The 27,116-nt window shown below is 44.8% G+C and overlaps 1 protein-coding gene across 3 annotated transcripts in view; it reads right to left on the bottom strand.

Moving 5' to 3' along the window:
- Positions 1-521: 521 nt before the first annotated feature.
- Positions 522-27,116, bottom strand: part of GALNT15 (polypeptide N-acetylgalactosaminyltransferase 15) — a 40,310-nt gene continuing 13,715 nt past the window's right edge. For 2 of the 3 annotated variants that reach the window (XM_002759637.7, XM_078354258.1), the window contains 8 exons: positions 25,568-25,772; positions 18,226-18,393; positions 15,705-15,822; positions 14,200-14,394; positions 10,529-10,660; positions 10,041-10,145; positions 7,333-7,476; positions 522-2,877 (listed from right to left, as the gene is read on the bottom strand). In XM_002759637.7, coding sequence (XP_002759683.5) covers positions 2,731-2,877; positions 7,333-7,476; positions 10,041-10,145; positions 10,529-10,660; positions 14,200-14,394; positions 15,705-15,822; positions 18,226-18,393; positions 25,568-25,772 — 1,214 coding nt within the window. In that variant the 3' untranslated portion in view covers positions 522-2,730. The remainder of the gene's footprint in view (positions 2,878-7,332; positions 7,477-10,040; positions 10,146-10,528; positions 10,661-14,199; positions 14,395-15,704; positions 15,823-18,225; positions 18,394-25,567; positions 25,773-27,116) is intronic. The other variant, XM_078354257.1, reaches the window with a different exon arrangement.

The following is a 27,116-nucleotide window of genomic DNA, read 5'->3' as shown; positions in this document are numbered from 1 at the left end:
TTACTGTTGTAATACAGCATAAAGAGTGTGGGACTCTAGACTGCTGGCTGGACACTTCTCTCTGTTCTCCTCAGTGGGATAGTTAATAATGATGATGAATGTGGTGGAAGTGGTAACAAAATTCAGTCTTATAATAAAACAAACAACGAAATCCAATTTTAAAATTCAGAGACAAGTGAAATCAATCTCTTGGGAATCAGATCTCTCCACTGACAAGTTTCTCCACTTTTAAGTTGACCATTATGGATAAAACAAGTGCTGAGTTCATAGAGAAGGGAATGTGTACACTTGGTTATACTAAAGGAGAAGGTCCTTTTAGAACTAAATGGAGGCATCTGTTTTATTCAAATTAAGGGTCTATAAATACCGGCCAGGGACTGCGTTGACAGCCACTTCTGTAATAAAGTAATAAATCATGGAGCTGGTTAAGGAACCAAGAAACACCACATTCTTGCTTTGTTCAACCAATTAAGCAATAAGCCATCTGGGTCCTTTTGTTAATTACCACCACCAACAACTTACACAATTGAATTCAGCCTTTTATTTAATTATATTAATTTATCCCAGCAACTTCAAACACCCACAATGCCAATAATAAATTTCATTTAAAAAATAGAGGTCTTAAAATTGTTTTTTCTTCAACCACTAATACCCTTTACACAGTTGCCAACTGAGAATTTTTAGCTCCATCTCAGTCTCAGGATTTAGGGAAACTTGTTTTAAATATAGATGGGTCTGAAGCCAGAAGACAGTGGCTAAAGTCTCTTCTCCAGAAGGGATAATGAACCTATCTAGATCAGTCCAACAGAACGGTTTGTGAGGAAGAAATGTTCTGTATACGGGCTCACCAACACAGTAGACCCTAGCCACAGCTGAGTGGTAAGCATTTGAAATGTGGCCAGTCCAATCGAGGAATTGAGTTCTACATTTTCTTTGATTTTAATGAATTTACAGTAAAATGGCCACATTTGGTTGGTGCCTACCGTATTATACAGCACAGTTCCAGAGTGTATTCTGAGGAAGGAGAAATAGAGTGAAACTTGACTTAGCAGGTAGACAATGAATACGTAGTTATGATAGGTATTGTTTGGAAACACTGCACTTGCCACCCAGTTTTTCTTATTTGAAGGATACTGTGTTCTGAGACAGCCTAAAGGAGATCAGCATCTTTAGGGGAAGATTTCTAAGCTGACCATGTAGAAAAGTAACTCCATCTGGGGAAAAATGAATATGAATGGCGTTTTTAAAATAGCAGAGCCCATCCCACTCAGCAACTCTTATGGCTGAACTAGGTAAGCCCGGTCAGGGCAAGGAAAGTCATTTACCTCTTATTAGCCTCTGCTGTGCTCCAGATGAGCCGTGCTCTTTCCACACTCATGAACATTCAACCTGTGGACACATCTGAGGGTCCCAGACAGTTATATGGGCTCAGAGATGGCCCTGTCAGCTCTCATGAACGTTAACACCCAATTGTTACCTGTCATAAGAATTTTCCTTCCAGGGAGGTTTGCCTTTTTGGAAAGGTTGCTCTTTCTGATCCAGTCAGTGCAAACCCTGTAACAAGGCATCAGGAGAGTTTCTCTTTTTTTTCCTTTCTTTCTTTTTTTTTTGAGATGGAGTTTTGCTCTGCCACTCAGGCTGGAGTGCAGTGGTGTGATCTTGGCTCACTGCAACCTCTGCCTCCTGAGTTCAAGCGATCCTCCTGCCTCAGTCTCCCAAGTAGCTGGGATTACAGGCATGCACCACCACACCTGGCTAATTTTTGTATTTTTAGTAGAGACGGGGTTTCGCCATGTTGACCAGGCTGGTCTCAAACCCCTGAACTCAGGTGATCTGCCCACCTCCCAAAGTGCTGGAATTACAGGCATGAGCCATCACGCCCAGTAGGAGAGTTTCTCAACTGTGAACACCTTTGTAAATGGGAATGCTCAGTTTGTGCTGATACTTTGGACACCAAGGACTAAAGAGAAATCGATTGCAAGGGAATCTGGTCATCGTTAACCAAGTTAGAGAAGAGACACAGAAGGGTGAATGGAGGTAGATTCTCATTAGGAAGGAAATTCTCCATAACGGGGGAAATTCTCATTAACATGAAAATGTCTTTTCCAAGGTCTCTGACTCTTTCAACTGCTGGGTTGAGCTGGAGAATTGAGCCAAAGTGCTCCTGCATCTTCTCTCCAACCCTCATCTTCCTCTCTGCAGCTTCCTTTCCTTCTTCTGAGATATGGCTCAACAAATGAACACAACATTTGTGCTCATAAACCAATTCAGAGTTTTTGGAATGTCATGCCATTATACCCACTTCACTCCTTAATTTTCATGGTTGGCCAAACAGACAATCCAAGTTAAGGCCATTTGAAGACAAATAAATTGATCCATTGGATTTATGTATCCTGGAGATGCTGCCAGAGAATGTCCAGGCCAGAGAGAAAGCAATTGTTAAGTGCTCAGAGGAGAGAAACAACTAATCTTCTATACTATGTAATAATCATTTCCCAGTGATGAAGACAATGATAAAATGGATCCTTTAAAAAAAAAAAAAAAAGCAGCCAGCAGTCAATGAAATAAAGTGTGAAAAGGAGAAACATCCTATATTCTTTCATGGAGCTTTTTTCTCTCCTAATACCAGGAGCACAAACACAAAAGCTTCGTGAAATACACAAGCTCTTTAAGTTCACTTGGAGATGAACTGTGATGGCCAAAATTCTCTTTTCCTTCCGACACTGACGTTCATCGTTCATCCACAGCATAGACCTGGTCAAATCGCCACTGCTGGCGGGCTTTCCCATCACACTGACGCAAGTATAAGTCTTTATTGTTTTCTTGCGCCACAGCTTCCATGCATTTCCCAGAAAGAATGTGGACAATCATCCCATTCTAAAAAGAGAAAAGAAAAAAGGAAAGAAAACCAACCCCCCACAACAGTCAGCAAAAGAGAGTATTTTTAAGATTTGCATTAGTCATTAAGAGAATAACAGGTAGTGTGAACTGGCCTGGAAAGGAATTGAGGTATTTTGTTTAACATAAAATATGATTTAGGCAGTACTAAAATTTGGATGTCACTCAAAACCTTAGGGGTAACTAATTCAATTATCTTTATCGTAGTTGTGTAGTTGTGCCATTTCTTGGAAAGTTCTGGTTAGTATAATTCCCAGAGCATGTTGGGTCTCTACACTGCATTTGTGACATTCGTTGTTACTGTACTTGTAAATCTGCTTTCAAAACTGTTTAATTCACCTTACCTCCTGTTAATCCTGCAATTGGGCACTGTTGTTACCAGGCTGCAGTAGTGAGCAAGATCTCTAGGATATATTGAAGACCTAAACCGGTCATGTTCAAAAGGCTACGGCTATTCCCTGCTTAAAATCACCAGATTTAATATTGAATCCAATCTTCTTTTCAAGACAAATTTCTTTATGAAAAGTTAAATAATCTTAACCAGCAATTCTGAAAATGCCTATTTATTTATTCATCATTCATTTATTAATTTTTGAGATTGATATGGTTTGGCTCTGTGCCTCTACCCAAATCTCATGTTGAATTGTAATTCCCAGCGTTGGAGGAGGGGCCTGGCGGGAGGTGACTGAATCATGAAGGCAGACATCCCCCTGGCTGTTCTTATCATAGAGTTCTCACAAGATCTGGTTGTTTGAAAGTGTGTAGCACCTCCGCCTTCACTCTCTCTCCCCTGCTCCACCATGTGAAAATGGGGCTTGCTTCCTTTTCCCCTTCTGCCATGATTGTAAGTTTCCTGAGGCCTCCCCAGCCATGCTTGCTGTACAGCTTGCAGAACTGTGAGTCAATTAACTCTTTTCTTCATAAATTACTTAGTCTCAGGTATATCTTTATAGCAGTGTGAGAACAGACTAATATAGAGATCATAATATTACCCCTTTAAAGTACACAAGTATTCACAAAGCTGTACAACCTTCACTACTATCCAATTGCAGAATATCTGCATCACTGTAAAAGGAAACCCTCTACCCATCGGCAGTCACTCCCATTCCTCCATCCTCCCAGTGACTAATCACTAATCTACTTTCTGTATTTATGGATTTTCCTATTCTGGACATTTCATATAAATGAAACTATATAAATGTGGCCTTTTGTAATTGGCTTTTTTCACTTTGTGTAATGTTTTTCCCCCAAGACAGGGCCTTGCTCTGTCTCCCAGGCTGGAGTGCAGTGGCACAATCTCAGCTCACTGCAACCTCCATCTCCCAGGTTCAAGTGATTCTCCTGCCTCACCCTCCGGAGTAGCTGGGATTACAGGCACATGCCACCACGCCCACTTTTTTGTATTTTTAGGAAAGATGGGTTTTCATCATGTTGGCCAGACTGGTTTCAAACTCCTAACCTCAAGTGATCCACCGATATCTGCCTCCCAAAGTGTTGGGCACTGTGTGTAATATTTTAAAGGTTCATCCACGTTGTAACACACCTTTCTTTTTCTATTTATTTTTATTTTTTATTTTGTTGAGACAAAGTCTTGCTCTGTTGCCCAGGCTGGAGTGCAGTGGGCAACAGATCTCTACTCACTACAACCTCTACCTCCCAGGTTCAAGTGATTCTCCTGCCTCACCCTCCCGAGTAGCTGGGACTACAAACACATGCCACCATGCCTGACTAGTTTTGTATTTTTACTAGACATGGGGTTTCACCATATTGGCCAGACTGGTCTTGAACTCCTAACCTTGTGATCTACCCACCTCCACCTCCCAAAGTGTTGGGATTACAAGTGTGAGCCACTACAGTCAGACTTTAAAAAAAATTGTGATAAAAACACATGTCAAAACTTTTACCATCTTAGGCATTTTTAAGTATTAAGTTCAGTAGTTGATACAGTTTAGATTTTGGTCCCCATCTAAATCTCCTGTTGGATTGTAATCACCAATGCTGGGGGTGCGGCTGGTGGGGGATGTTTGATAGTGGAGACAGATCCTCATGGCTTGGTGCTTCGTGATAGTGAGTTCTTAGGATCTGGTCATTTAAAAGTATGTGGCACCACCCCCCCACTCACTTCCTCTTGTTCCTGCTTTCATCATATGATATGCCTGCTCCCATGTCATCTTCTGCCATGAGAAAAGCTCTCTGAGACCTCCCCAGAAGCAGATGCCACTACGCTTCCTGTACAGTCTGTAGAACCCTGAGCCAAGCCAATTAAACCTCTTTGCATATAAATTACCCCATTTCAAGTATTTCTTTATAGCAATCCAAGAATGACCTAATAGGCCTGGTAAGGTGGCTCACACTTGTAATCCCAGCACTTTGGGAGGCCAAGGCGGGTGGCTCACCTGAGATCAGGAGTTCCAGACCAGACTGGCCAACATGGTGAAATCCCATCTCTACTAAAAATACAAAATTAGCTGGGCATAGTGGCGGGTGCCTCTAATCTCAGCTACTCAGGAGGCTAGAGCAGGAGAATCACTTGAACCCAGGAGGCAGAGGTTGCAGTGAGCCAAGATTAAAAAAAAAAGAATGTTAAAAAATTTTAAAAAAGAATGTTGATCTAGTGTTAAATAAATTCACATTGTTATGAAACAGATATCCAGATTTTTCATCTCGTAAAACTGAAACTCTACACTCATTCATCAACAAATCCCCTTTTTCTCCTCCCCTGCCTGCCCCTAGTAACTACTATTTTAATTTGTTTCTATTAATTTGACTACTTTAGATATCTCATATTAGTGGAATTATACAGTGTTTGTCCTTTTGTGACTGGCTTATTTCACCAGCTTAATGTCCTCAAGATATGCCCCTGTTGTAGCAGGTGATGGGATTTTCTTCCTTATTCAGGCTGAATAACATGTATATAATACCACATTTTGTTATCTCTTCACCTATGATGGACACCTGGGTTGCTTTCACTTCTTGGCCATTGTAAACAGTGCCACCAGGAATAGTACCTCATTCCTTTTTCTGGTTGAATGATAATAACTTTGAAAAGTATTATTTATTAATGCCTGAAATAAGCTGGGTATATCTTACTCCCTAATCTTTTACTTACTATTTTTAAATGCCATTTCTAAAGCATATGTTATTAATAGGACTTGCTTAGAAAAATCCTTTAAGATAATATACAAAGGACCTTAACTTGGCTTATAAGACTTCTTTGAGGCCAGGCACCGTGGCTCACGCCTGTAATCCCAGCACTTGGGGAGGCCGAGGCAGGTGGGTCACCTGAGGTCAGGAGTTCAAGACCAATGTGGCCAACATGGCAAAACCCTGTCCCTACAAAAAATACAAAAACTAGTCAGGCACAGTGGCTCACACCTGCAATTCCAGCTACTCAGGAGGCTGAGGCATCAGAATCACTTGAATCCAGGAGGCGGAGGTTGCAGTGAGCCGAGATCCCACCACTGCACTCCAGCCTGGGTAACAGGGTGACACTCTGTCTCAAAGACTTCTTTGAGCATGTGTGGGTCCCTTGAGTCCTGCCTTCAGCTGATCACCAAAGCCCCAAGTGTTTTGTTCTCAAGTGCTTATTGTGAGCTTAGCTTCAGTTTTCTATTAGATGATTTTCTTCTTTCACAGCCTGCTTTAAGAGTACCAAAGGATTCTGCTTAGTCATTTTATCCTTTTTATTCCCAAGTAGAAGTTGAAGAAAATAAATTTTTAAAATATCTGTATTTATTTGTTTGTATGTTAATACCCCAACTCATTTCAGGAAGAATTTGAGGTGGAGAAAAAGCTGTGTATGGACACAGTGTTGATAGTGTCATCTACTGATCCCGATTCTGTATATGGGACCTGCTCCCTCTCCCTAAGCACTAACACTGCTTCTATTTCCTCCCTAACTTCTAGAAAGGATCTATAGTTTCTTTCCCCCAAGGTAATAGGGGTCAAAATTTTACTCAAATGGTTAAATACTTACAGTGGAATTTGCATTAAAAGGAAGGAAGTGATATCTATATATCTATATATTTACATCTACATCTACATCTGAAGTTTCTTGATGGAGGAGGAACTTTGAATTGCTCCTAAACCACACCCCCAAGGTGGCTGAACACTTCTGTAACATGCCTCACCATCCTGAGAACTGAGCTGATAAACTTCAAAAAGAGGTGGATCCCTCTCTCTGCAATGACCAATGTCAGAGCTACACAGAGCCATGTAGTTCACAAATCATTATATTTGAAGATGCCAGTGGCCCAACTTTGCTGCTGGGTTGCCTTTTCCTCCCCCTGAGGACTTACTGCCCATCCACTAAGTTCAAAAGCAGAGGCAGAGGTCATAACACCTGATCTCTTGGGAGAGGCCAGGATGCAGTGCCAACCAGCAGTTCCTTCTGACCAGCAGCACCACCAGCCTCTTCCTGAACAGATTACTCACCTCCTGGAAGTCCCAGTGCTGCTGGTGGATGGCCAGGCCTTCCTCCATACAGTTCTGAAGAATTACCTGCTCCTGCCTGACAGTGAAGCAAAGGTGCCGTGGGCTGCCAAAGTGGATCTCCTTCCTGCTGGTGTGCTGCAGGTACTGACAGAAGCAATGGTTGTTAGCGCAGCTAGAAAGAAATCCTCTCCAACGCTGTAGAGGAGGTGAGAAGAATCCACAATAGAGATGAGGTCTGGGGGCAATCTTCAGATTCTGTTGGGGTCAGCAAGACCGTATCTCATGGTGAAGTCTAAAAAGATGCTGCTAGACTAGTCCTAGCCTCTGGAGTCCCCACATTCCAGCTGTTCTCACATTCATATTTACATACTCTGTCATGCTCCTCTGTTATTCTATTTACTGTATCACAGGTGAGGCCATAACAAGTGCTCTGGGCTTTGCTGGTATACTGTTGAAAGCACAGATGAGGAAGCCCAGGTTGGTGTCTTTCTGGAGAGCCCTGACCTGCTTCTGAAACTAATTTTTCTGCCATTTGTTATATTTGCTGGCTCTCGCTCATGGTTATTGTTTCCTCCAGTGTTTTGTAGTGTTGGATTGTGCACACCTCTGAGAGGGGCTTTATCTGTGAGGGTCCTGGGAAAATTAATTGGAAGCCATGTCCTTGCAGGACTATTTTCTGTTTGTTTCTGTCAATGCAGCCTGAACTCATTTTTATGTGAATTTTGTGGCTTACAGATAGGATCAGCTTCATGGGCATGTGACCTGTGTGGTCACATGGGGCCTCATGCTTAGAAGGGTTTAATACTCTTGGACTCTTGGTTTAATAAACTTGGTTTAATGCTCTGCTGTCACTGTTTTGAAATTCGTAATTGTCAAATTCAAGACTACACCGTCATCTTGCACTGAGCCCTGCAATTAGATAGCCTGTCCTGCTGGATTCCCAAACTACACAAGTGGCACACATGTGAACCTAAGCCCATATTAGATGCAAGCTTATGATTAAAAATTCTCAGGGGAGAGTAATTTGTTTCCTACTCAAAGCCCCTGTAGGAACAAGCTTCTTACCATTTTCTTAAGGCAGGGGGTGGGCATTTCTAGTCAAACTTTTCAAGGACAGGTTACCCTTTGAAGATCAAAGCTGGTTTGCTATGGGAGTTTCATCTCCGGCTTCTCATCTCTCCTGGGCTGAAGCCGGGTTCTCGTCACTTGTCCTTGCATGGAGCCAACACCCGTAGATTCCCGAGGTTGACAGTAACTGTCCCCTCACACTTGGTAGGGCAGCTTTGCCCATGCCCGATTCCTCTACTTTCAGTTGCCTCTTGTTATCCAACCCTTGGAGGTTTCCCTTTCTTTCTTATGAACTCATTTATTCATGAAAAAGGGTGTGCTATGATTTTTTATCCAGCATATCTTATCTAGGTGTTTATAGGGAAGGGCTTTCAACTTACCTAATTTACAATATTGCAGAATCCTAAAGGTCTTACTATTAAAAAAGAAAGAAACATAAAAGAGCTAATATTCATTTTGCATGAAGGAAGCTGTATTGTTCTTTTGTTTCTTTATTTTTTAATTCTTCTTTTTCAAACTTGGAATAATCTCTGTAAAGGCTACATTATTCTTAATTGCAGACGAGGAAACCAAGATTTAAAGAAGCCTGCCAAGATCACACAGCTAGAAAACAAAGGAGCTCAGATTCAAACCGAGCTATATCTGACTGCAAAGCTTGAACGGTTCACCCTACCATGTGGCTTCCTCACTCAGGACTTGATGTTTATGTGCCAGGTGTGGATGCATATCAGTATGTCGTAGGAGACTGGCAAAGGGCAGAGCCAGAGGAGGCCACATGGATCCTGAGCATCTCCCTCCCACATGTCCTATAAGCCCAGGGCCTGTCCCCAGGACCCCAGGGCCTGCACTGCCAAGCCCAGCATCATCCAGCCCTGCACCACAGACCCTCACAGAGATGCTGTGTTTTGCCTGCAGGATCTTTTATTCTTCCAGTGAGTATCTCCAGGAAATTATACTTTGATGTTTGTTTTTATTAGGAGCCTTTGGGATGTGATAACTGAAAACCCCCATCACAAGCTGAAAACAGAGAGACCTGGGGACAGGCTAGACTTTCTAGTTGTCATCTAGTTGTGAAAAGAAGTGGACCTACCTGCCCTCAACTAGCATCAGCGGAGGATTTCTGCCACTTTGGGCAGTTATTCCATGATGGAAATTTTGAAGAGAAGAATTACTCCTAAGATATAAGGAGGCCTTCCTAATGACCAAATGGTGCTGGAGGTTGGAAGGACCCTGTTGCATCTAGATCCTTATCCTGATTTGATTACCTTCTTCCTTGGTCCTCGGACCATTGAACCCTGCCTGAACCCTGGATGCTTCTGAGTTTGCAACCCCTGGGCTAGTGACTCTAAGTCTCAGTTTTCTCATCTGTCAAATGAAAAGTTTGGCCAGACAGCCTCTCCATTTCCCTTCAACTAAGATGATTTTATTTTCTGATGAAGGCCCATGTCTGTGCTTACAGATGGAGTTGACGTGAGCAAAGCTGTGATGGGTCATTAGAGTGGGGGATCATGGCAGTCAAGGGCCATGGGGGCCACAGAAAGAAGATACCTCAAAGGGAAGTACAGAGCATCCCATAGAAACATTACCCACTTGCAAGTCTTCTTGTGCTATCATTCATCCTGAGAAGTCTGACTACCCACCTGTTGCTGCCGACTGTCACTGCAAGGAGCCAACGTCATGGGACAGCCCAGGATGTCCCCTTCTGCCTGGCAGTCTGCACAGAACCCAAGTCCAGTGTTGTGGAGCTGAAAGTGGACCCCCACACAGAAGTGAATTCCAAATCCCACTGTAAAGATACCCTGGTCAGACACCATTCCTTTCCTGTATTCTCTGGAGTACAGTCCAAGGTGTGGAGTTCAGGCCACAACAATGAGTGTGGTGAAACTGAAGCCACTAACTCTAAGGGACAAGCCTCCTGAAGGAGGGGCTTTGGAGTGGGTTATGGGACAAAACCCAGCTACCTTCCTCAGACTGTCATGAAGGCAGGGGATGGGCCCAAGGCCTCTGAGGCTCTGCTAAACTGTGAGTCGTTGGCCAGGGACATGGAACAGCTGAACATCTAGTTCTTGTCTTGGGAAGCTTCCCTCTCCCTTCCCCCTCTCCCCATCTTCGCAGGGTCATGTCTTGCCTTTCCAGAGAACCTGGGCCTGGGTTCAGATGGGTACAGCTCAGGGTAGATGTTAGCCAGAAACCAGTGAAATGTCCGACAACCCAGTCTCCTTTGCAGCTGCAAGCGTTCCATGCAGTCTGGTTTCTCAGCCTGGGGAGGAGAAAGACACAGCAGGAGGATGAAAGCTTGTCTTGCCCAGAATTCTCATGGTTGGGGTTGGAGTGGCTGGGAAGAAGCTGAAGGATCAGGACAGAAGGAAGTGGCCAAGACCACAGTCTCCAGGGCTGCAGTGGGGCGGGGTCATGTGTTGGGAGAAGATTCGGAAGGGACAGAATAGCATAGATCTTCCCTAAGACAGTTGTGGAACCAGCAAGATTGTAAGTGATACCAGCCCCTTTCCACAACCCCTCAAATCTCCAGGCTATAAAGGCTATCATAGGCCAGGTGTGGTGGCTCATGCCTCCAGCACTTTGGAAGGCCGAGGTGGGTGGATCACTTGAGGTTAGGAGTTCAAGACCAGCCCAACATGGTGAAACCCCATCTCTACTAAAAATACAAAAAAATTAACCATGTGTGGTGGTGTCTGTCCATAATCCCAGCTACTTGGGGGGCTGAGACAGGAGAATCGCTTGAACCCAGGAGGCAGAGGCTGCAGTGAGCTGAGATTACACCACTGCACTCCAGTCTGAGCGACAGAGCAAGACTCTGTCTCAACAACAAAAATGAGACTATGATATCTTTGCTTTAATGACTTTTCTGCAGAAGCTGGCAAAATGGTGAGGCTTTGCACCTAGGTTGGTGTAAGGAGAAACTACAATGGGCTTCGTGGAGGCAGGAACTGACCTCCTGAGGCAATTGAGATGAAGTTGGCTAGGAGATCGTGGGCTAGGGGTTGGGGCAAGACAAGTTTATCTTTCTTCACCTCTGGGTACCATTAATGAATCATTCTTTTGGGCCACACTATCCCCTCTTTTTGAGATTCTCCTTTATGATACAATTGTCCTAGGATGAAGATCAGGGCAAATCCTTAACACTAGGACAAGTTAATGTTTTTGGCTCTATTGATGATACAAAGAACCATACCCAAAAGTTTAGTACCAAATCTTGGATACTTTTAGGGAAGAGAGCAGTGACAAGAGTGGGTTGGAATGAACACAGACAAAAACAGAACCCTTTCCTGGCATGGGGAAAGGAAGCAAGCCGGCTATGTCAGAGTTCCCATTTGATGGAACTCTGTTAGATTGATCCTCTAATCTGACAATAAGACACGGGTTCACCAGGCTGTGTGAAGTACACTTGGTTTGGTTCTGCTTTCTCTCCCTTTCAGTCCTCAGCTGGAGATGCGGTAAGTCTGCTGTACTGAAATTCTCTCTAGATACTTCTCAAAGTGTGATTCCCTGAGCATCTGCTTGACTAATGCCCGTGGAGCTTGTTTAAAATGTAGATTCCTGGGCCCTGCCCCCAGAGACTATATATATATATCAGTATATATTCACAGCACGTCTAATTGCACCAACAAATGTGGGAAGAAGGCTGGAGTTCTGTAAATAATTTGCATGCTGTTGCATGAGGCTGGCCACAGCCAACATGCCATGTCCTAATGAGCCTGTCTGGTGGAAAGTTAGTCTGGTGCATCAGAAATTATGCAATATTTAACACTTCCTTAATAGTTCTTTATAAATGCAGTCTGTGCCAATGTTAAGAAAATGGCCTCTGAAAGCAAAGCTAATACTAAATTGACATCCCAAGAAAGAAAAATAGATGCTTTGGCCAAAAGGAACCCAAGAGATTAAAAAACTGGAGAAGCTCTGTGGACCTCTGCAGAACTCTGTAGAAGGCCACTTGCTCCCCAGTGCCAACTGAATAAAGTCTAAACTCTTTAGCCTGAACCTCAGCGGCTCCAGAGTCTTCCCCCAACCCCTCCTCTGGACGTCTGAGTTGAACCCAGTCAGCCACTCTTCAGATGTGACCTCCCCTGAAAAGATGTCTGTCATGAGCCTGTCTAGGATGAATCACTCTCGCCTTTGCAAACATTATCTCTTCCAGAGGAGCTCCTTCCCCACCAGGAACCTGATATGTGTTGGGTATGGTTCTGTGTCCCCTGCAGGACCCACCCAGGGCCTGGCACAGAGCAGGTGCTTGGTTGACCTTTGTTAACCATTAGTAGCCATGAAGATAATGATGGTCTGAATAGCAAACACACAGGCAGGGCTTACTCAGTGCCAGGCACTCTTCCAAGTGCTGTGGATTTATTAACATATTCGTTCATCCTGACAACAAAAGGAAGGCTTACCAAATAAGGACGCAGAAACACTGAGTGTTTAAGTAACTTTCTAGATTATATAAGCAATACTTAAACCCAGACCATCTTGTTCTTGGAGTCCATGGGCTTAACCATCAGACAATACAGCTTCTAGACTGGTGTCTAGAATTGGACACATGCTTCCACTTCCCACAGATGGAGATGGAGAAGGAGAATAAAGAAGAACAAAGATGCTAGCTAGTCATTGAGCTGGGTCTTTGTGAGAGTTTTCCTTTCAATCCCAGTGGCTTCCTGGAGGAACGAAGGAGGCTGCTGTTAGTAGCATTTCTCCTGTACCAGGAAAGGAGCCAGTGCCGCTCTGTGTAATAGTGTGACTAACCGATGGGGTCCAAGAGAGACTCTAGCCTGCCTAGACCTTGGTAATTACTGTTGAGCCCAGGGACTCTGAGTACTATTAACACTTTTCCCAGCTAAAGGAACAAAGAACATTGAAGTACAAGGAGCCCCAACACACCCCAGGCCCTAGAGGCTATTCCCACTTAGGGAAGGGGTTGGATGTAGAATGGGGAGAAGGCAGAGCCCTGAGGACCAGGGCAGAAAGGGAGGCACTGGGGCTGTTCTACTGGGCTTCTCTGTCAGGCTGGCCCTGCACTCAGGCATGTCTTTCCACTTAAAGGGCCTAGACTTCATCTGTGGCACACAAACTTACACCTAACTCACACCTAGTTCACACCTAACACACTTAACTCACACCTGGCTCACACCTGACTCACACCTAACTCACACCCCAGCAGTGCAGGCTGCTGAGGGGCTGGAGGAGCTGCTCCAGGATTGTTGCAGGTCCTGGGAATCTTGCCTGTGGAGCCCGCACTTTCAGCACCGCAAGCATGTGAACCCACTTCCCACATTCAACAACATTTTTGGGTCACTCTGGAAGCACTGGCTGAGCAGCAGCTGACTGACTGATAATGCGCTATTCATGGACATTTAGTTAAATGTGGAAAACTTTTATTTTTCTATGGATTTTTGGGCTCTATTTTTATATTTCATATTTGTTTCATGTCATAGACCATTTCACAGCCTTAAGCCCTTTATTCAGGACAAAAGGAGGCCTGGCCTTGGAGACCTATCTCATCACTTTTCTGTGTCAACCCCTCCCCTGGCCCCGGGGTGAGGGATCACATCCCATAGATGTTAGGGAGCTTCAGCCTAGGCCAGCTGTGATGTCTCATGGAGAAGCCAGAGAGACAAAGGACAGCCTCACCAGGTGGAGAAGCCACTTGAGACAGTGCAGCTTGTGGGAAGCTCAAGTCAGAATCTTCTGCTTTCCCCTTCAGGCAAGGGAGAGAAGGGAGCCCTCCCTGGCCCACCTCCTGCTGATGGCCCTGTGCTGAACACAGAAACCCCCACCTGGCTCTCTCCTTACCTTGCTCAAGGAGAAGGCCTCTGGGCTATGTCTGTAGAAGGTTTCTTTGAATGACCCCAACCAGGTCTCAGCAATGCGAACCTTGTTCCTCAGGGTGGCCTCCTGGTTGAGCAGGGAGTGGGCATCCTGATTTCGGTAGATGTGCCCCACCCGAGAGCAGGGAAGGATTTCAATGGAGCCACCACAGAGCCAGGCCTGCCATGAAAAGAGAAGATAAACACCTCTGCATTCCACCTTTAAGAACAGGGGGAAATAAGGAGCCTTGTCAATGAGGGGCTGGCAAAATGCACAGGAAATCGTGAGCACACACGGTGAAGATGATTATGGTCCTCAGGGTGGAGTTTTTGGATTTGAAAGTGACGAGGTGGAGAGAATAGAGGCAGTTGTCCCAAAATGGGGACAAAGGGACCATTCCCATGCAACTATCTGAATGTGCTGTCCTTCAACACATGCAGATCCAGCACTTGGAGAGATGTAGCATGTGAACTAACACCCCAACTCCCCAAAGGACACTTTGGGGAAAAAGAGGTCCCCAATCGTCCGGAAATGTTTAAAATCTTATGAAGTAGGCTACAAAGGCACCAGAAGCTGTTTGTGGCAGAGACATAGCAAGCTTTCCTGAGACATAGTCTTTACTATTTTAAGAAAGTTCCCTCTGCTCTCCCACTCGCAAATGGCTGGAGTTCACTTAGCAGGAAGCCTTTCATTCCACATTTGGGAATAAAGGTTAAAGCGAAAACAGTCCTAGGATAAGCAACATCTGAATGGAAACACCAAAACTGGAGTTCCAAAACTGTACGCCAAGGTGTTTCAGGGTGCCCCAGCAAATTCCTAGGGTCTGGTGTTCAATTTTTGAGAGAAACATGGTGGCATCTGTTGGACTTAATGCAGAATATAAGCTTGAGGGAATCCACACTTTTAGCATTAGATCTCCGCACTTTTGATGATGAATATTTTGGGGTGTTGGGTTTTTGGAGGGTACTGTGATTAAAAAGCAAATGTCGTGCTAGAAACCAATGTGGAACGGGAAATGAGGGCGATTCCAGGGTTCAAGAAGTTGTGTGGTGCCCAACAGGTGCTAAGTTCTTACTACGAGTATTACATTGCTTGGGCCAAACTACTCAATACACAGAACTCTGGGTGTTTGTTTTGGTCTATGGGTGCTGTGAAAAAATTACTAAGATCTAAGAGTGCTATGGACAGAGAATGTATGAGAGCCTCTGGAATCTGCACAGGGTTAAAATAACTGAGAGTGATCCCCATTCTTGGAAGCAGGTTTTGAGGGTCAATTTCATGAGGGAGCTGAGAGTGAAACCAAGCTTCAGCACAAGAGAGATGGGAAACGGTGAGAAATGGGAGGTTCGACGCACGACACAGGAATGACTTCATAATTTTCCCACAGCCTCATGCCTTCCCAGTGACCTTTCTAATGCCTGCCTCCGAGTTGTGACCACACACACGACTCCAGAGATCCCGCCTGTGTCCTCCCTTGGTCCAGGACATACCTTGAAAGACAGTTCGAGGTTCTCACCACCCCGCAGCGACATGAGAGGGTCATACGCTCCAGTGTTTTGGAAGTAATGTCTGTCGATGGCCACCACCTCTCCAGGCACCACAGGGCTCCTGGACACAGAAGACAGGCAGGACACTGCATTTCAGAAGCCAGAGCACAGCAGGCAAGGCTGGGAGCTGGGGCTTCCCAGGTCGGAGCTCCAGGGGCTGAAAGAACAGGCTTTGGGCTCAGGCAGAAAGCAGTCTTAATTGCAAGACTGGAGCAGAGCCACGATGTGAGAGATCCCAGTATTTGATGAAAAGAGAACTATGCTTGCCTGGGCCTTTTATACTCTGTCCTCAGGTACTGCTCCTAGAGAGGGCCCAGGGACCACACCTGAGGCTCCCCTGCCCTCTGGCTTGAGTCCCTCTGGAAAGATGTTTGGAAGAAGGTCTTGGTTAAAATAAAGTACCCTAAGAGAGGCAGCACCAGGCCTGACACAGCAACATGGTCAGACTCTTTCCTCCTTTCTCTTCTCACCCTCTTCTGTTTTCCTAATAACCATCCATCCTCTTCCCAATTCTATGATGAATCCACCAGGAACCCTGGAAGTAGGTAAGTCCCCACTGCCCGGGGGAAAAATATATGCTTTATAAACACAGGAAGCTAGAAACCCTTAATAAGAAAATTAAGATCATAATATCCCTCAGAGGGATTTTAAACAGAGAAAGATGTAGTCAGAAGGTTTTTGGAAAAGGGTCTCTTCATCTAGAAGGAAGAAATTTTAATGCAACCAAATTCTGGGTATTTTTTGAAGTCTAAATGACTAAGAGTTTAGATTTTTCTTAATTGCCAAAAAAAATGGTAATACATTAACAAAGCTACTGACCTTTAGATTATTAAAATTTGACATTATACCAGAATACTAAAAACTGATATTATAATGATTATTCAGTATAATTTCCAACTCCGCCACTCCCAATTTGTAAGATCTTAGGTGGGACAGGTGTCTTTGAGCTCAGCTCCTCACCTCTAATTGAAGATAAAATAGTGCTTCTTAATTGTGTTTTGAGGGAATGAAAAAGGCGAGTCATGTAAAATGCGTAGCTCTGTGCGTGCCACGCTTTTTAAGTGTTCACTGGATTTTGATGTTACAAGTTCAGCATTCCTTTTCTGACACCTGTGGGACCAGTGTGTTTTTTTAATGCAGAATATTTTGGACTTTAAAAAGGGAAGCACATCAGTCCTAGTGGGGTGTGGGCCACTCTTTAGTTAGGCATACTAGTATTTCTTTGGTGAAACATACACATATTTTCACAGTAAGCAGTAAGTGGGATAAATAAGGCCGATGCAGACACCCATATCAGTTCAGGGCAGCTTTTGCTGCCTAATGACTTTTTGTTTTTTTGAGACAGAATCTTGCTCTGTTGCCCAGGCTAGAGTGCAGTGGTGCCATCTCAGTCCACTGCAACTTTCACCTCTTGGGTTCCAGTGATTCTCATGCCTCAGGCTCCCAAGTAGCTGGGACTACAGAAGTGTGCCACCATGCCCAGATATTTGGTTTTTTTTTTTTTGTATATTTAGTAAAGACAGGGTTTCACCATGATGGCCAGGTTGGTCTCAAACTCCTGGCCTCAAGTGATCCACCTGCCTCAGCCTCCCAAAGTGCCAGAATTACAGGAGTGAGTCACTGCACTTGGCCTGCTGCCTAGTGAATTATTAAACAAATGCTTGGTTTTTAGAGCTTTTTGGATTTCGCCATTGTGAATAATGAACCACGGCCTTGCATTTAACATATAGCATAGCAGTGAAGCCAGTGGTGTCAGGGCCTGGCTGTCTGAGTTTTAATTCTGGATCCACCTCTCATTAACTTCATAGTGTTGGGAAACCTTCCAAATCCTTATGTACCCCAGAAACCATGGAGGCAGAAAACCAACCCTACTGTGTCTTTTCCAAATTCACGCCCCACAGAACTCATGAGCTTAATAAAATGGCTGTTGTTCACACCAAGTGTGAGTGGCTTGTTATGCATAAGATATTTAGTACAACTACTTAAATAGAAGAGTCATCCAAAAACCAGATATGTGAGAAGTGACCCACACAACTGGATATACTTGAGACCTATGGTTCTTAGCATTCATCTGGCTGAATTCTTCCTAAAGACAGGACCTGAGGAATCACACTGCACCTGATGAGAGAGCTGGGCCAAGATTCCATCTCAGGTTGCCACAGTGGGGCATTAACTGATGCTACCTGGAAAAGCCTGGCAGAACTTTATGAATACGACAATATAATGGTGGCAACGCCTACATCTGGGTGGTTGGCATCTCTAAGCGCTTTTCGCATATTCAGCCTTCATAACAATCCTCTAAGGTAAATACTATGATTGCTCTCAATTTACGGATAAGGAAACTGTGGCATAAATTAAGTGATTTACTAGGATGCTGTGGAGGCAGCATTAGAATCCAGGCAGTCAGGCTGCAGACTCCATCCTGAGGAGGCAAAGGCAAAGCAGGTGTGAAATGGGGCCTCACCTGATGGGGCTTATGGGGGACTGGAGGGCCTTCCTCACATGCTCCGGCAAAGGCTCCCAGTAGAAATCCAGCTTCCAGTCCAACACCCCACGCTGCAGGTCCTTCGAGGGGTAATACTGGAAAGTCTTCCAGTCAATCACATCTATCACCGGAGACACCACCCGGCTCCTGCAAGGAATTGTGGAATCAAACAAGGGACACAAAGCATTCACTTGCTCAGGCTGAAAACACAGACTGTACATGGGCTGCCCAATATGGCGGCCACCAGACATCCATGCCTAAAATGGGGTTTATCCAAATCAGATGTGGAGTAAGTGTAACGTACACCCTGGATCAAGAATACTTAGTATGGAAGAAAGGATGCAAAAAGCTCAATAATTTTTATATTGAATACATGTTGAAATGATAATAGTTTGGATATATTGGGTTTACTAAAATATATTATTAAAATTAACTTTATCTGTTTCTTTTTATTGTAATGTGACTATTAGAAATGGTTAAACTACATGTGTGGCTCGTGTTATATTTATATTGTACAGCACTGTTCTACAAAATGTTTTTCCATAAGGAATTGGGGTCCATCACTTTCTTCAAAAACCTTTCTTGACAGCACTGAGAGATAGAGAGAGGGGTCCTAGACTCAGCTCTGCTGCTAATGAACTATGTAATCTTGAGATACCTCTTATACCTCTCGGGGCCTCAGTTTCCTCATTTGTAGAATGGGAGGTTGAACTACTTCTCACAAAGGCCTTTCTCAGCTGCAATGCTCTAGGACTGTGGCTCTTAACTTCTTTTGGGGTCCTTGATCCCTTTGAGACTTGGGAAAACTATGGGCCACTCCGGAGTGAAATCTCATATGCCTATGTAAAAATTATTGTGCACGAGGTCAGAGAGTTTATGGGCCCCCACCCTCAGGTCTATTTCTTCTTTCTCCTTGTATCGTAATACTTGAATACCTTGAGAAATCAAGATTTCCAAGCCCTAGAAGTATCCTGACTGTCAATATACGTGCATATGAACATGTGGTATCTATAAGCAACACAAAGTCTTAAATCTTGGTTTACTTGCTTATTTCCTGCTACAGTTGGTGACTGGTTTTTAGCCGAATTGTTTTGGACAGCCTGGAGATATGACTGCAGCGTGATGTGGGAAACTGACATGGGTCATACAATTTTAAACTAAGTAGGTAATCACCCAGGTGTACCAGGAGCTGCTATCCACCAAGCCAATATCTCAATCACATTTTCTCCCCCCACTTAGGCCTGTCATAATTATGTCTCAAATCTGTGCCATGCAATGGATCAGGAATGAACTTAAGGGTGGCTGGAAGCTATCACACTAAGAGAAGTGAGATTCCTGGGAGGAGAGATACCAGCCACATTGTGTTTCCACTACCATCAAATTCCATCTCAGTTCCATCATGTAGGAGACAGCCAGGGTGGTCACACCATTTCCTATCTGCTTTCATCTGTGGCTTTAGGTAACTGACATAGGTGTAAGGAGTTGTGGGGTCTATATTTAGAGCAAGGATCTTACTAGGCTTTTCCTGCCGCTTTTACATTGTTTCTGCTGGAGGGCAAGGGGAACATAATTCCTCTGGTCTCCCCTATTTTGGGGGGTACCCTGTATTGACCTAAGAAAACTGAGAACCTAGACTGGGGAGGAAATGAGGGCACCTAGAGCTCCCTCCAGAGTCTCCACTTACTGTGTAATGAATCAGGCAGATGGATAAATTTGGCTATTGGCAAAGCATTTTGCAGAATTTTCGAATCAAAAGCCAAGGAATTGTGTGGCTGAATTCAGAAGAAACCCATGAAATTTGTGCCATCTTCAGCAACCATAAGACAAGAAAGGGGCTTGCATTCAAGCATTCCCACAACCAATTCACCCTAGATCTCTGTGCTGTGTATTTCTTCTTCTTCATTTTCTTTCTTTTAAAGATCTCACTCTGTTGCCCAGACTGGAATGCAGTGGTGCAGTCTGGGCTCACTGCAACTTTCGTTTCCCAGGCCCAAGTGATTCTTCAGCCTTAGCCCCCCGAGTAGCTGGGATTATAGGCATGAGCCACCATGCCCAGCTAGTGTGTGTGTGTGTGTGTGTGTGTGTGTGTGTGTGTGTGTATGTTTTCAGAAACAGGATTCTCCATGTTGCTGAGGCTGGTCTCAAACTCCTGAGCTCAAAGTGATCCACCAGCCTCGACCTGCCAAAGTTCTGGGATTACAAGTATGAGCCACTGCACTCGGCCTGTACTGTGTACTTCTTAACAAAGGAGCACATTACTTTATCCCAGCTACTCAGGAGGCTGAGGCAGGAGTATTGCCTGAACCCAGGAGGCGGATGCTGCGGTGAGCCGAGATCGCACCATTGCACTCCAGCCTGGGTAACAAGAACGAAACTCCCCATCTAAAAAAAAAAAAAGAAAATGAGAATTCTAAAATTCATTATATTTCTCTTTTTGTTTTGTCTTTCTGGAAGCTCAGAGTCACATGTAAAACTCACTTCTAATAACTGTATTACCCCTGATTCCCAATAGCCTCTTTTCCTTTCTGAAATCTTTTTCCTCTATTTTAACTGTATATAACAGTGATTAATCATGAGCCTCTCTGAGTACATTTTGGGTAGAGATAAAGAATAAAATGTCAATGAATGAAGTGAGGGGTGTTTTCTATTTTGGTCTTTATTCCCATGGACCATAGAGGCTGGCTGCCTAAGCAGGGCTAAATTAGTAACTGTAGTCTAGTGACTCAAAAAGGGTGATTAATTAAAACAAAAAACCCACAGTCTTCATTTAGCTTTGTGTTTTTATACCTACAGATGTGTCTGGTGTTCTGAGAATTCAAGCAAAATAGCGAGGCTACCTCGTTTGACTTGGAAGGAGCTAGAAGTGTCTGCTTACTTCCTCATTCTCTCACCTGTGAATTGAGTTCTAACCCTCAGGCAGGTACCAGGTTGATCCTATGTTGAGCCTAAGTCCCAGGAGATCAAGTGCTTGTGTTTCAGAAGGCAAACAGACGGCGTCAAGCTGCCAGCAAAGACTGGTTCACTGAAATACGTGAGATCAACGAATACATCACTGTCCAGATATTCAAGAGCTAACTGTAGTTTCAACCTTCCCATAATCTTTTGCCACAATAAAGAATAAGCCTTCATTTATCTCATTCCTCATTAATTCTCTTGAGCCTGGATGTTCCTAGAGGTCCATGGTGCATGAGCCATTTTGAAAGTTCATGCGCGTTCTTGGTGTTTGTGGTAAGTCTCTTATACCAGAAGCAGAACGCTCTGAATTCTCCCTTTCCAGAGCACTTACTGCTCAGGTGCGACCGTAGGACTGGCACCAGCTCTTCCAGGGGCAGATATGAGGACATGTCATGCTGAGGGGTATGAAGTATGATGGCAGCTGGAGAGTTTCCTTGGGGTATCTGAGCCAAAGAAGGCTGCTCCCTCTGGAGGGCCAGGAGGCATCCTGACCACCTGCTGCACATTGACACATGTGTGCACGCACACACGCACACATGCATGCACACACGCACACATGCATGCACACACACACACACACACGCATGCACACACACATGCTCTCTCCCTCTTCTCTCTCCCCCACACTCAGACTCTCACATGCTTACACACACATACAGACACACAGGCACGAACAGGGGGTTCTCACACTGTTTTCCATCATTTAACCCCGCAAAGGGCAGGTGTTCTGCTTCCTACCCCACATTGCTTCTCCCCACAGCAGCCCTGGCTGAGCCTGAAGGAATGGATGTCTTGCAGATAGGGACCAGACCCATCTTCAAGTAAGAGATAACTTGGCCAGCTTCTTGAGATGATATCATCTTTCAGCCCCTTTTAAGACTGTCCCTTTCCCCTTAGAAACCTTCATCCTTCCAGGGGTATGGCTTCCACTGCTTGGCTTTTGTATGAGAGCTGTCAGTTGGCACAAGGCAGCTGGGAGCTGGATACAACAGCTGGTCTTGATTCCCATCGTCCGTCCTTTGTGTAGAAACTGGCCATCAATCAGGCACCTCCAAAGACTGCCCTAATATCACTGCCCTCCCATAGGGAGACTCTGTGTAGGGTTGCTATGAACAGTTATAGGAGTTGTGCACTGTGCAACCCTAGAGAACACCTCTAATATCATCGTTACTATAAATTTGTATTTTTATTTTGACAAGTTGCTGACAGTTGGCATTATGATGTTTTATCCCAATAAAATCGTATGTTATGACCCATTTTCTGAGGAATGGGAGTCATGAGGATAGTCATGAGGATGGGATTTCTACCAATTCAAATAAAGTTGCCACATGGCTAGTGGGAATCTGCTAGGCAGGGACAGGGAAGAAAGGCTGGTCAGCAGGCTCTGAATTCCTTGGCCAGGGTGTGGAGGAGGCTGTGACTCTTTGAAATAGCTAATTTATGGCTAATTGACTTCATTAGCCACTCTCACCCCACCTTTTTTATAAGAGCTCTTAAAGACCCCTTCCTGTCTTTTGGGCACTGTGTCCTCATCTGGTGACAGAATGTCTCCTGACACAAGCCTCGGAGACAGCTGGGCCCCCTTTCCGCTCTATGTGAGGAGCTGCACCAAATGGTTTCCGCAGCTTTGCTTTGCTTTGCATGAGGCATGTGGCGAAGTCCCTGGTGGGGTAAAACACACACTGAATGGGGCTGCTCTCCCAGTGACAGCTCACAGAGCATCGCCATGTGGAGTGGAGAGAGTGGGTCCCAGATACCAGAGAGGCGGCTTTTCTTCCAGATCCTCACCTGCCAAGACTTACAAGCTGCACACTGGGGCCCAGAGAAAACAGAGCAGACAAGAAGCCATGAATGAGGTGTGGAGATGATGAAAATGTGTTCATGTCACATGGAAGAGATGGAAGCCAAAGAGGAAGGCAAGCCAGTAACACACCAGGATCAAAGGCCCAGTGTGTGTGTGTGTGTGTGTGTGTGTGTGTGTGTGTGTGTGAGAGAGAGAGAGAGAGAGAGAGAGAGAGAGACCGTAGGAGAGGCAGACAGGCAGACAAGGAAAAGATGAGAGGGGAAGGGCACAAGAAATTGGGATTCCCAGGGAGCCCCATTTTCTTTCTAGCTGAGGACACCGAGGTACTGCCATGTTTTTCTCCCTTCACCTAGATCTGCAAAATGGGGCCCTCATGTGAGAAGCAGATACAAGGGACCCACAGCAGTGGATAACACGTGTCTCACAACCAGAAGTGGGTTTAGGGATGACTAATGTTTCTCCCTGACCAGCTTCTCCAACTCTTAAAAAGAAAGCATACACAATAAAAAGAGCACCGGACCCAGAGTCGGAAAACCTGACTTAGCTACATATTCACTGCCTTATACGTCATGTCACATTTCTGAGCCTCCATTTCTCCCCTATAAAACAGAAGCTAAAATACCTGCCTGAGGCTTCTCACAGTGGTCATTAAAGAAGGTATATGAGAGAACTCTGCGAGGGTTATACATACATAAGGTTGAATAATATTAATTTCTGCATTTCTAAACGTCTGCATAAAAGAAGCATAGAAAACAGCCCAGCTGCCAAGTGTCTGCTTGACCCTGAGGGGTCTTTTTTTGCTTTCCTGGAACTCAGGATTCTCGACAGTGAAATTGTGAGGTAGGACAAGATGCTCTTCATGGTCCCTCTGAGAGCCACCTGTCTGTGATACCAGGATGGGAATTACATGGCGAATAGGTGAGATTGACTTCAGAGTACTACTCCAATGATACATATCATCGTGATTTCAAGTTGGTTCTTGCATGGAACAGAATAAAAAATGGTAGCTTTGGAGGGCTTGTGCATTTTCTTTTATTTTTATTTATTTCTATCTCTCTCTCTCTCTCTCTTCTTTGACAGAGTCTCACTCTGTCACCAGGCTAGAGTACAGTGGTGTGATCACAGCTCACTGCAACCTCTGCATCCCAGGTTCGAGCAATTCTTCTACCTCAGCCTCCCGAGTAGCTGAGATGACAGACACATACCACCAAGCCCAGCTAATTTTTGTATTTTTAGTAGAGACGGGGTTTCACCATGTTGGGCAGGCTGGTGTCAAACTCCTGACCTCAGGTGATCCACCTGCCTCAGCCTCCCAAAGTGCTGGGATTATAGGCATGAGCCACCAGGCCCGGGCAGCTTGTGCATTTTCGTGTCCTAATTCTTGTCCTACTGCTGAATTTATGGATGTCTTCTTTTCTTATGTGAGTCAAGAGGCAATCTGTCTCATGAAACTGGGCAACATTAATCTGTCTTGATCTCACTAGAGTTCTGATTGTTCTTCTTTGTTAAAATGGAATGCTGAACTGTTAACAATTTACTTTCTGTCATTTGAAACTGTTACCATCCTGTCCATTTGGCAGGATGGTAACTCCTATGTCTCCAGGATTCATTCCAATGTGGTCCAGGAATTTTTCCTTATATTTGGTCATCCCTAACTTCAAGTGAGATAATAAACATTTAACATGGGTAGCAGCAAAGGACAGAAGTCGTAGGCTTCATTCTAGCATTGGTCCTATCTGGCTCAGCACCATCAAACAATTATTGATTGTGGTTCTACTCTGCTACACGCCTACATGAGCTCCAAGGGGTATGCCTGAGGTGGTCCAAGGTGGGCCAGCCACCAGATTTCAGTTTTCCTGGCTGGGAAATTCACATTGAGAGTAACAGCTGACCAGACACGTTTAGGAACTGTTTGTCTTGAGCCAGGAAGTGTGAAAGAGATTGACAGTCAGATGGGGGAAGGAGAGCAGAGAAATGGTCAAGAAAAACGTTAAGATGCTTGTCTACTGGGTAATGTAATGCAGTCCTCTCCAATTTCACATTTCTAAGGACTGGCCTTAGGTAGAAAATTAGGGACCCCTTGTATAAGCTGGAGAAACAAAGAATACTGTTTAGTGATCACAGAACCTAACGTTTTCTTTTGACGGGTGAGTCATCTATGGCCTAGTGTTGTTCAGAGACTTTTTCCCCAGGTTATTTTACAAGTTTGATTAAAATTGCCGAATTTTCACCAAAAGCCAGTGATAGCCATGGTAAGGTGTTACTTACCTAATCATACAATTTAATACAATTTTAAGTATTTGCAACCTTATAGAAGCTGTTCTCTAGGCCTCAGTTTCTTTACCTATAAAATGAGGTAGATGGACTGAAACGCCTCTAACCCCCTTTCCAACTCTAACTCCCTATTCTTAAAAGGCTGAAACATCTGAAACCCGAGAGGAATAGATCACTTTCTAATGGGGACTCAGAAATCAATGGGAGGGTTGTTCTGTGAGTGGCTGATGCTGTAGACTATTTCTCCCAGTCCCATGTCTTGCTTTGCAAGCCCAGGGGATAAGTTACCTGTCACCAGCTATTCTGCTGAGGAGGGGCTCCAGCCATCCTGGGTGGCACTCGCAGTGGGCATCCATGAAGACCAGCACATCCCCCGTGGCCCTGGTGGCCCCAAGCATCTGGGCCCTGATGGCGCCCAGCCTCTTGTTGCTCCTGAGTAACTTCACCCCCTCCAGCCTGGCCACGTATTCGCTGAGAGCAGACTTGAGTTGTCCTGGAACCAACAGGGTTGCAGTCAATCGAATGACAAATACCACAACCAATGAGATTGTGACTAAGATAACTGTCTGCAACTCTCTCTTGGAAGCTGTGGTGAGCACAAAGGTCCTAAGAATCAAAAACATTATTACGGTGTGGTTGTTGCTAAGATGTAAGATGCTTCCTTAGGTTGGGATGGGCCATAATTCTCTCCAGTAAAAACTAGAGGAATAGTGTCAGAAAACCAGGAAAGGGGAGAACTTACAAACGTTCTCCAAATGCAGCAGGAAGAATGTAGTAGATATTGTTCGTATCTGATATAGTTTGGTTCTGTGTCCCCACTAAAATCCCATCTTGAATTGTAATCCCCATAATTCCCACGTGTCTAAGGAGGGACCTAGTGGGAGGGGATTGGATAATGGGGGCAGTTTCCCTCATGCTGTTCTCATGATAGTGAGTTCTCATGGGATCTGATGATTAGGTTAAGTGTTTGACAGTTCTTCCTTCTCTCTCTCACTCTTTCTCTCTCTTGCTGCCATGTAAGACATGCTTCCCCTTCTACCATGACTGCAAGTTTCCTGAGGCCTCCCCAGCCATGTAGAACTATGAGTCAATTAAACCTCTCTTCTTATAAATCACCTAGTCTCGGGTAGTTCTTTATAGCAGTGTGAGAACAGACTAATACCGTGTCCTACTCCGATTCCCTGAGCTCCCCTTAACTGATTTGGTTTGATTTGCATGTCCCCAGCTGCTGTGGGTGATAAATGAAATCTGAACCCTTCCCTGGATACTTGCCTTGGGGTACTAAAATGGTCTCTGCTGCAGGTGCCAGAGAGTCATGCAGGATGCTGCCCCCGGCCCCAGGTGCTCATGGTCAATGACTGACCATTGCAGGGTAAAAAACAAGACTGACTCCACAGTGCAGTCTGTGCCCCAGAGTTCCCCGTGGGATAAGGCTATGACTGGACTTCACGTGGAATCACATCTTTGTTCAGCTCTTCCCACTGTCTCTTCTGCATCACCCATTCCCCTACAGGTTTCCCCTGAGAGTACACCCTCAAAAAAATGACATGCACATGAATCTCCATCTCAGGTCCTGCTTTCAGGAAACCGACCTAAGAGAGTGAGTGGTCAAGGAAGTCAAAGGCAAAAGGGCCCATTACATTTGGCAGCTGGTAGGAGGTTGGTGGTACTGATCAGACAGGTCTCACTGCAGTTGATTTGAGAGTCTGCAACGCAGCAGGTCCAGGAGAGAAAAAGGGACATGAAAACCTGAGAGCAGGAGTCCTGACAGCGTTTCGGGAAGGCTGATTCTACAGGGGAAGGAAGAGAGAAAGACCTAAGAAGAAGGTGATGGAAA

Source organism: Callithrix jacchus, chromosome 17 (genome assembly GCF_049354715.1).
Source record: "Callithrix jacchus isolate 240 chromosome 17, calJac240_pri, whole genome shotgun sequence".
NCBI lineage: Eukaryota > Metazoa > Chordata > Mammalia > Primates > Cebidae > Callithrix > Callithrix jacchus.
This window is presented reverse-complemented; position numbering and strand designations above follow the sequence as displayed.